Source organism: Sinocyclocheilus anshuiensis, unplaced genomic scaffold (assembly GCF_001515605.1).
Source record: "Sinocyclocheilus anshuiensis isolate Anshui unplaced genomic scaffold, SAMN03320099.WGS_v1.1 scaffold1231, whole genome shotgun sequence".
In the NCBI taxonomy this organism is placed as follows: domain Eukaryota; kingdom Metazoa; phylum Chordata; class Actinopteri; order Cypriniformes; family Cyprinidae; genus Sinocyclocheilus; species Sinocyclocheilus anshuiensis.
The window spans coordinates 1025132-1035360 of NW_015536698.1; the positions used below are offsets into that span (position 1 = coordinate 1025132).

Here is a 10229-nt window from a genome sequence, read left to right on the forward strand (position 1 = left end):
TATATATATACACACACACACACACACACACACACACACACACACACACACACACACACACACTATAGCTTTTAAATCTGCTCAGGGTTTGTCCACAAGTTTGTTAGTGGGAGTAACCGACAGCACCAATAAATAAACCTAACAATCTTCATTCCCAACTCCAGTTGATAATTCAGTGCTTACCGCAACATATTCAGGGATGGTGAGTTTGTCCTCAGGCAGTTCCTTCAGCTCAGTGTACTTCTCCTCAGACAGCTCCACGTCCCTCAGGCTCCTGCGGAGATCACCTGCTCGATCACACAGCTGATGGTTTGTCTCTTCCAGCTGCTTCTGTCTGAGCATGATGGTGTCCATTTCCTGCTTCCTCAAGGCTTGCTGCTTCCTGCATAAGCAGAAGCCACATTCAACCCTATAAAGCCTATCATATTTGTATCATGTATCATATTTGATATATGAATTTCTACGGCCTCTAAATGACCAAGATGATCAAAACTTTGCTGAAAGACCTGTTGTGCACAATCTACTACATACTTTTTTAGCAAGTAAAAGATATTTCAGCCTTTTTGCTGTGAAATGTTTATTAATGTTTACAAAGTAAGAATACATTTTATATTTCAAGATATTTCAAAATGAACTTTTACTGGACTGCAGCAACGTAGGTTGACCTGATTAAACACTACTTGATTAAGCATTTTCAGAAAAATCATATTAAAATGTGAGTATCAAATATGTTATATCAGGCTTTTGAGAAATGTTTATTTGTTCATCTCTCAATCATAATTGTATTGCATTGCATTATGTTTTGCATCCACAATAAAAATTACAGAGCTTTGATCATGAAACTAAGCATTTAAATATCATCTTACTAAGACAATTTTTGGAGATTCAGAGTGACAACTAAAATGTATATGCATTTTATGTAAGTAATCTGTTATTCTGTTATAGAGATCTCATTGATTTACATTACAAGCTATCAGTCTTACTTTTTGGCCATATAAATAACATCTGCACCAAATAGTATATTTTTGCCTCTGAATAAAAGTGAGATGTTTTTTCCTCCTCGAGTATGAGCTCCATATTCTCACTATATCATACTATATGAGCCATATATAAGCCTGATGTATCAAATATGATGCATCAAAGCATAAAACAATTATGCAAAGTGTGCAAAGTACTTTTTATTTTATATTTTGTCTAAAGCTTCAATCAAGTGTTCAATTTAATTATTATAATCATTCATTTAATTATATTCATTAGCATTTAGAATGCCATGTAAAGTGGAATGCAAATAGAGTAGGCCAAATCATTTTATTTTATTTGTGTTTAACAATAAGTAGGCGTGATTCGAAATGGCTAACGTTTTATTAGCTTAACATTTCAGGCCTGTTTTATCAGACCAAATGAAAAATAAATAAATAAATGAAACCACTAAAATGCAAAAAGGCACATTTATCAGCCAATACCAAATTGACCACTGACAGATTGTACATCCCTACTTCCTAAAGATTTTTTTCTCAGTAAAACTGTGTAAATGTACCTGTTTTCATCCTGCTGTAGTTTGAGCTGGCTGTCCAGACGCAGAGCAAGCACCTGCTTCTGATGGAGAGCATCGTTCAGCCTTTCCTCCAGCTCTTCTATCTACAAATTAATGTGCAAAACAATCATTTTAACACTTACGGGTGAACAAACACAGCTGAAATACTTTTAAAACTGCTTTCAATCTAATGTAGAGAGTAGTTTTGTATTCATCAACCATTACCTTGGTGAGGTGGTCCACTTTGAGGTTGTCGATTAGCAGATTTTTCTGTGACAGCTCTATCTTCAGTTTTTGAAGGGTATGAAGCAGCTCTTTTCTTTCCAGGAGCTGTTTTGTCACCTTCCCTGAGCCATCTTTCTCATCCGAAGACGATATGTCCTCTGTGGGGACTGTTGTCTCCAGACTGATGTCCTCAGACTCGATGGAGCTGGAGATGTTTGCCGTGGCGTCTCTTGGCTTCTTAGGTGGCATCTCGACAAAGCTCCAATCCAAAAGTCCTACCGACTTGTCATGTGAGATAAGAAGACTGTTCTTCAAAGATGGAAATGTAGCAGTCAAGCGGCAGGACAGGGGCTCAGACGCTCAAGTGAAGAATTAACGGATAAGCGATGACAGCTGGACAAAGCAAGGTGACAAATTCGGTTATTTCAGGTTAACCACCTGACTTTCACAGCCTCGTGACAAGAAAACACGACAAAGTTTATGTGAGGCGTCAAAGTTTAAAATGTCTTATGTTGGAAAAAGTGTTTTATGATTAAAACGGGAACTTATTTATCACACCAACTGTTGTTTTTAAGCGTCCCGCCTCCCATAGAAACAGCAATGGCTGACAACAGAGAAGAGAAGTGACGTTTGCGTTAAAGAGCGTCTGATGGAAAATAACGCGCCATCTATAGGATTCCGCCTGAACAGGACTCTTAATTTGCAATTTTCCTAAAATTTGAGACCGGAAATAAGAGAATGTGTTTATTGTTTTGTAGCATATTTCCTGGGTTTGTGAACGAATAAATGTGTGGTTTATGATTATTTCTTCTGACACAATAATTTTTGCGATGTCTACTCAAAATATAATTGGATCCGCTTTGACACCGACGATGGAAAAAAGCAAAAATGATGATTCAGATGAAGAAGGCGCAAGTATGTTAACGTTACACATTGTAGCAGCTGCTTTGTGAACAGCAAAATAATGTTTTTATTATTTCGTATTTGCACATGTATAACAAGGCTGATTGCCTTTAGATGTTTTTCCCCTTTTTCCCAACAACAGTTAATCCATCCAGTCCTTTAGGTTTAATTGACGTATAAATGAATGCACAATAAATAATACATGTTGCCTCCAGTCATAGGTCCAGCTTTGCCTCCAAAATATAAAGCCTCAGAGTCCTCCAGCTCATGTGAAGACAGTGATCAAGAGGAGGTTGTGTTCAAGAGAGCCAAATACTCATCATCATTATCATCATCATCTAGGAACCGGCCTTCTTCAAAGTATGATACTTGATGGTTTTCCAGATACATGTGTTTCTCAGGGATTCATAGTTAATGAAGTGTTTGGTCATAAATAAACCACTTTTGCTATATGCAAATTATTTTTATGTTGTGTTGGGAGATAGTCAACCTTATAAAGCATACTGTATCATATTTGATAAATAAATTTGGAAGGCCTCTAAATGATCAAAACCGTTGAAAAACCCACTGTACACAATCTACTACATGCCTTCTGTCATCTGATCTGTACTTGCTAAAAATGTCCAACTTAGGTTTACTCGATTATTTATTTATTTTTTTTTCAAGAAAAGTCTAATTAAAATGTAACCATGAAATCTGATCCATCAGGCTTTTGAGGAACGTTTATTTGTTCATTTCTCAATCAACATTGTATTGCATTGCATTATATGTTTTACCTCCACAGTAAAAACTACAGAGCCTTGATCACAAAACTAAGCATTTAAATATCACCTTAAGATGGATATGGAGTGGTAGCTGATATTTATGTGCAGTTTTCGTTGTGGTTAAATTTGTTGTGGTTCTTTAACAGCAGCAGGAGCAATGTGAAAGATGAGATGGATATAAAGCAAGTCGATAAGGATGAGGAGGAGGATGATGGTTTCTTTGGTCCAGCTCTTCCCCCAGGATATCAAAAGCGAGACAAATCACCAGAGGGGTAATAAACACTTGATAATAGTATGCCACATAATCATTTGTAGAGCAATTTCAGCATCCCAATCTAAGTCGTGGATGAACTACATTTTGCATCTCCAGGCCACCTTTACTAGGACCTGCACTCCCTCCAGGATTTAAAAAACAAGATGATGATGATGATGATGATGATGAAGATGCAGAAGATGATACCAGAGGGTTTTTAGGACCAGCTTTACCACCAGGATATCAAAAGCTAGACAGATCTCCTGAACGGTAACAGGAATTGACAAAAGTACTACTCTACACATTTTTTTGTTGTGTAGAGTTGGTAGTATCACACACACATAGTATCATATTTATTCTAATTTTACATGCAAATGTAAATGTTGATATAGGTTTTTTCCTCTCCCCTGCAGACCACCTGTAGGACCTGCTCTACCTCCAGGCTTTAAAAGACAAGATGCAGATGCAGATGAAGATGAAGAAGAGGGAAAAGAAGATGCTAGAGGGTTTTTATTACCAGCTCTACCGCCAGGTTATACACCAGCAGAGTCAAGCGGTAAAGAAGATGATGATTATGTCATTGGACCCATGCCATCAAAAGGACCATCCCAGGACTCTGTGGCATTGGACTTTGAAAGAAGAGCTCAAAGAATGAAAGACAAACTTACAGGAGTAGATGTAAGTGCTTTTTATGTTTTTTTTTAATCAATATTTTTTTTTATCTATTAATTCAGCTAGTATTTTGGGTATATTATTATTATTTATCATTTACTATATTATTATTTGTTTTTGTATATTGTATATTTCTTCTTACTTTTTACTTTTTGTATATTTCTATCTTTGCACATATGCTTCTAATTTCAAGCCTTATATACTTCCCATTTTTATTTCAGTTTACATGCTTCAAACCTCAGGACAAGTTATTTTGCTGTTCTTGTACAATGACAATAAAGAACTTGACTGATTAGGTTTGTTCAACATTAAAAGAGATGTTGATTTATTCCAGTGAGTGGGCAGACTAAACAATCTCGGACTCTTCTGCTTTTAGACTGGCTCCAAAGTGCTCAGAGAGAGCTGGATGACAGAGTTGCCTCCTGAGTTGCAGCATGTGGGCCTGGAAGCACGAACCTTTAAGAAAAGATCAGGCCCTGAGAACAAAGACCGCTCAATTTGGACTGACACTCCCACTGACCGTGAGCGAAAAGCTAGGGTGAGTTAGCGATAGATGTAATTGAGTTCAGATGTGAAATGTGGGGATTGTTGTGGAGAGTCATCATAGAATTTCCAGTGATATCATATGTGATTTTGCAGGTGATAAAAGGTTGTTGTTGTTTTTTTTGGCCACTGGTTTTTGGAAAAGAGGGATTTCAGGGACTGTTTTGAAATTCCCTTATTGTTTGTCTTGCTTAGGAACGACTAGAGGCTAAGGAAAAAGGTGAATCTGCCAAGGATGATGGACCTTGTCTGTCTCACAAAGAGCTTGAGATGGCTGAAAAAGTTTCAAAATATAATGTAAGTTTGGTTAAATCCAGCTTTAAGATTTATTACAAATTGTACTTGAATGAGATAGTCAAAAAATGGCATTAATATTATATATATTACCGGTAAAAAGTTTGGAATACTTTTTTTTTTTTTTTTTGAGCATTTATTTGATCCAAACTACAGTAAAAACAATTTATTTTGGAGTAGCTCACTCTGATGGACCACACCTTTAGTTTGCTACATGCAGCTGTGACTGCTTAAGTATAAAAATGTGAATTTCAGTCTCAGAATGCCCATCTCCTTTTAGGAATCCAAGCGTGGTGAATCTCTCATCAGTATGCACACTAAGAAGATGAAAAGAAAAGCTGAGGAGGATGCTTCAAAGCCTGTGGAAAGAAGACCCTTCGACAGAGACGCTGACCTCCAAGTCAATCGGTTTGATGAGGCTCAAAAAAAAGCTTTGCTCAAGAAGTCACAAGAGCTGAACACCCGCTTTTCACACAGCAAAGACCGCATGTTCCTATGAGGGACATTCAGCAAATTTATCTCTTGTTGTCAAGGATTTTTTTAAAGGAACTTTGTACTGCATTGGAATCCTTGCAGCAGCATCATCATCAAAACATTATGTGCTTTGTTGACAATTATATGTAAAATTTAGAGGACCTACTGAGGTTCCTCCTAAATTTGCCTTTTATATGTCTAATGTCTAATTGTAAAAGATAATGCATTAAAATGTCTATAATTTTGTGATTTCTAAAAGTTTTTAGTCCGCCTTTTTAATACTAAGTAATGCATATATAAGTATTATTGTTTATATCCAGTGATAGCATTTTATTCCCCTGAATTCTGACAGTTTTATGTTTTGGGGTCATGTATTGTTTACCAGAGTGTGCTTTCCTCATAGAATATTCCAAGTTCAGATCACATGAACTTCACCCCAAAAATGAAAGAAAGAAAGAATGTATATTTTGCTTAATGAAGCGAAGACTATTTTAGGACCATTAAAACTTTTTATTGTGTCATTACTTGCTATATTATAGTAATGAGAATCAACATTCATAATGATAATTATTAATGTTACAATGCAAACAATCATGAAGGCGAATTTGAAGGATGCAAGTCATAATTCTTTGCAGAGTAGAGGCCATAAGGCTCAACTGAATTGTTTCTGGGACGTTTTTATGCTATCATAAATGTAAAGTGTGATAATTCCTGTGAATAAATACATCTAAAAAACATGTTCACTTCTAAATAAGTCAGTTGCATTTACCAGAAATGAGGGCAGTGTGTTTATTGACTATATAAAATGACAAAGCGAAGTAGAATGTATCTCCTTTATATCTTCAAATATCCTACTCTAACTCTACTATTACTGGTTGAGCTAACGAAAAGAAAATGCTTGTTTATTTGTTAACTGTTCCACAAAATCTCGGATTTTGTAAATGCGTAGCATCAGCATTAACCAACGCGCTTTTGTTTGGTTTTTGTCCTAACGGGCTACCGTACAACCGGCTCTGTTGATGGAGTGTTCGCTAACTAGTGTGTAGCGTGGAAGAGGTGCACTAAATCCACATGAAATAGCTAGAGTAGAAACATTTAAACTATTAACAAGCATGTCAGATAAAGGAGAGGTGGATTTAACCGGGGCAAAGCAGAACACGGGTGTATGGCTGGTCAAAGTAAGTGCTTTAAATAGCTCGATGATGAACAGCTAACGTTACAGCCAGTTGTACATGGCTTTAGCATCTACAGATACCTCGCATGGAAATATGGTTTATATGTTGTGCAGTGTAATTATTAAAACCACGTTAAAGTGGGCCTTGTTTTAAAGCTATGTTTGCATACACTTCATAAAGGTCCCAAAGTATTTGTCACAGCAATGGGCCAAAGCAACAGGGAGAGGAGAAGTTGGAAAGCTACGAATATGCAAGTATGTAGCAAAAATAGGTATCATCTGCATGTGTTGTGTGATGGAGTACTGCAGGCACGTTAATTCAAAACATTAATATTCATACAATTGTTGTTGTTTGTACAGGAATCAAGGCAAAGCAGAGGTAATAAGTATGTCTTTAAACATTCAGTGTTTTATCTTTGAGACTTGTGTCTTTAGGTGGATTCAGTGTTCTTCTGATTGATTGACAGGTGTCTTTCACACTCAATGAGGAGCTGACCACCGTGGACACCATTGGGGAGAAATCCTCTATGGTACGGGCCCCCAGAGAGCATCCATTCACTCTGCAGACGGTCGGTGGACAGACTTTGACTGTTTTTACTGAAAACTCTTCAGGTGAGAACCAGGATGTCACTACATGCAATGCTGTGAACTGCTGTGCATTTAAATGATATGAAGATAAAGTACAACATTTGTTGTTAATTGATGAGAATTTCCATGTAGTGTTATATTGTAAAAAGTGGATTATAACAAGCGCAAAAATATAAATATATAAACTCTGTAAATTAGATAACCATTTTTAATAATACATAGTTAGATCTTTCTTTATTAAGTCTTTTTACAAAAAATGATGACTAATTATTTGATCATTACTATTATTTAATATTATGTTAATATCTCAAGATTTTAAGAGCATTTTTACTTTTTTATGATAAAGAGTTTTAGTACCTTTTGGGGCCATCATTTGATGTCCAATGTAAAATGATTTCAGAACTGCTCGATTAGAATACTTAGAAGATGGTCACTTAAGAACAGTGTGCACTTTAAATTGTAACATATATTTAGCACGTGCAGGACGAAGATGCATCAACCAATGTGTTATAATAGGAAATAAATAGAAACATTTGCTAATTTAGTAGTTATAGCACAAAATGTAAAATAATTTACAGAAAATGTTAAGGATCCCTTTCTGGGTAATCTTTTACAGAATTTATAAATGTCTTTTGGTATTTGTTATTTATATCTTTCTTTATATAAAGAATCAACTGTTCTATTTAAAATTGTATTTGGACAGTTTAGTTGAATAACTGAATTACAGATGACAGTCAAGGCAGTGTTCATTTGAAAGGTAAATGTATTATACGCACAGCATATGAATATATACATATTTAATTGCCCATATTTTAACTGAAAATATTCATAATAGCAACAACACTATGAAGTGAATGATTTTACTCGTCTCAACCTATATATTTTAATGAAAAGCAGAGATGTCTGAAATATAAGACTTATGTAATGTTAGTTATTTACATATTAATAAAAGTTATTATAAAGTGTCATAGTTTGTTTTCCTGTTAACTGAACTTTTGCTTTCAAACAGCTCATTTGGTAAGTCATTCCGTGCCATCTCTGGGATTTCCTGTACAAACTTCAGTTGCCTCATACTCTTTTCCTCCAGTTCTATTTAATTTCTCTTGTTATTCTTTGTCTGCTGTGTGAGATGAATCAGATATTAGGTTGTAATAGCTTTCATCTGGTCTCTTAAGCTTTTGCAGTTGCTAACCTCTGCCTCTCAATCAGTGTATGTGATTGTGGTGTTTTAATGGTAGAAGACATTAGAATGGGCCTTCAAATATCACTGATTTTGGAAACCAAATCTACTCACTGCCTTAATTATTCCTTGATTAATGTGGAGTTGTGTTGTGTAGCTTGGGTGTGTGTGCATGACCAACTCTGTATAGTTTCCATGCTAATTCTTGTTTTTCTGTCGTGAAAGTGAGGATTTCTTTAGTTGTTGTGAAGGTGCTTCAGTTCCAAAGCCTGGTCACTTCTCTTCTGTTAAGTGTCCTGGGACCAGTTGTTCAAAAATGGGGCTGAATTATTTAATTTTTTTTAGTTCTAATACATTTTTATATACAGTAACAGTGTATATATATATATATATATATATGGTAAGTTTTTTTTTATGCTGCATTTACTTGTTAAAAAAAAAAAGTAATATTGTGAAATATTATAAAATCATTCTCATATTAAATTTTATAATTTAATACATTTTAAATTGTAATATATTCCTGTGATGGCAAAGGTGAATTTTAGCCTAGCTTAATATTTTTTGGTGGAACAGTTATGCTTTTTTGTTGTTGTTGTTGTCAGGGTTCCTACGCAGTTTGGAAAAGTATGAAATTTGATTTGAGTAATTTCCAGGTCTGGAAGAGTATGGAAAAAAGAAAGCAGAATATGGAAAAAATATTTGAATTTCCAGACTTTTGCCCCTATTTAGTTTTGTATAATAGAAAATTATAAATTTACTAAAAATAAATTTTTCATACAAGAAGTGTGTTTTCATGGCAGCTGTTTAGTCATTCTTTAGTGACTGTCAAACTGAATGAATTCAAGGTGCACTTTATTCATCATGCAAAAATACAGGTTATATTGCAGGTTTTTTCTCAGGATATTCTTAGCACCATATTACAAAGCCTCTAAAAGGACCTTTGCAGGACCTGTGTATGCACAAGAAACCTTTAAACTTAGCATATAGGACAATGCAATGCACACTGATTCATCTATTGTGCCATCAGCCCATTTTGCGGTGTGGTTTGGCTGCCACAGAGTAGGCTATTGGCGCTTTTCCACTGCGTGGTATGACTCGGCTCGGCACGGCACGGTTCGGCTCGGCACGGTTTGCGTTTCCACTGCAGTTTAGTACCGCTTTAGAGTGGGTCGGGATTACTCACATGTCGTTATAGTTGCGCCGCCTCTACTACCACGACTCCTAAAAAAAACTTTCATTCCGCGTCGCCCCATCAAGCTCTCGCTGGATCCGCTCTTCTGCTATCAACGAGAGGAATGTCTGTTCTTCCGCAACAGACAACAACACTTTTTGGTTGTTAAAAAAAAGGTGCGCTCATTCAAAACAGTTGCGTTCGATGCTTCGCTGGCTGTGCTGATTTAAATCTAGCGGTTCTTTTGTGTCGCAAGTTCAGTGACGCAGGTAGTGACGATTCTCTCCGGCCAATCCGTGATCAGCAGAGTTTACACGTCACGTTTTGGTAATGGTACGGTTCACTTGGAACCTCAACCGAGGTGGTACTAAAAAAAGTACCAGGTACTGTACCCAGTGGAAAACCCCCCAAAAGTGAGCCGTACCGTGCCGTACCATGCAGTGGAAAAGCGCCA

At 36.1% G+C, this 10229-nt stretch overlaps 3 protein-coding genes across 5 annotated transcripts in view; 2 read left to right on the top strand and 1 right to left on the bottom strand.

The window, feature by feature from the left end:
• The window catches only part of LOC107654845 (progesterone-induced-blocking factor 1), a 52832-nt gene extending 50465 nt beyond the window's left edge, over window positions 1-2367 (bottom strand). Inside the window, 3 exon segments of the mRNA XM_016442120.1 lie at window positions 184-382; window positions 1538-1638; window positions 1760-2367. Of these exon segments, the coding sequence (XP_016297606.1) occupies window positions 184-382; window positions 1538-1638; window positions 1760-2008 (549 nt within the window). The 5' untranslated portion in view covers window positions 2009-2367.
• Window positions 2368-2470: 103 nt separating this feature from the next.
• Window positions 2471-6399, top strand: LOC107654851 (GPALPP motifs-containing protein 1-like). 2 transcript variants are annotated; one of them, XM_016442132.1, is made up of 8 exons: window positions 2471-2674; window positions 2878-3022; window positions 3573-3698; window positions 3797-3949; window positions 4093-4357; window positions 4728-4889; window positions 5090-5191; window positions 5469-6399. In XM_016442132.1, exons 1-8 carry the CDS (start codon window positions 2557-2559, stop codon window positions 5685-5687), a joined length of 1290 nt encoding a protein of 429 aa, XP_016297618.1. In that variant the 5' UTR covers window positions 2471-2556; the 3' UTR covers window positions 5688-6399. The 2 variants fall into 2 exon arrangements, with proteins under 2 accessions (XP_016297618.1, XP_016297627.1); XM_016442141.1 differs by having other exon boundaries at window positions 3576-3698.
• A 211-nt stretch (window positions 6400-6610) lies between these two features.
• The window catches only part of LOC107654862 (general transcription factor IIF subunit 2-like), a 14030-nt gene continuing 10411 nt past the window's right edge, over window positions 6611-10229 (top strand). For both annotated transcript variants that reach the window (XM_016442153.1, XM_016442162.1), the window contains exons 1-4: window positions 6611-6840; window positions 7018-7091; window positions 7197-7215; window positions 7304-7448. In XM_016442153.1, coding sequence (XP_016297639.1) covers window positions 6775-6840; window positions 7018-7091; window positions 7197-7215; window positions 7304-7448 — 304 coding nt within the window. In that variant the 5' untranslated portion in view covers window positions 6611-6774. The remainder of the gene's footprint in view (window positions 6841-7017; window positions 7092-7196; window positions 7216-7303; window positions 7449-10229) is intronic.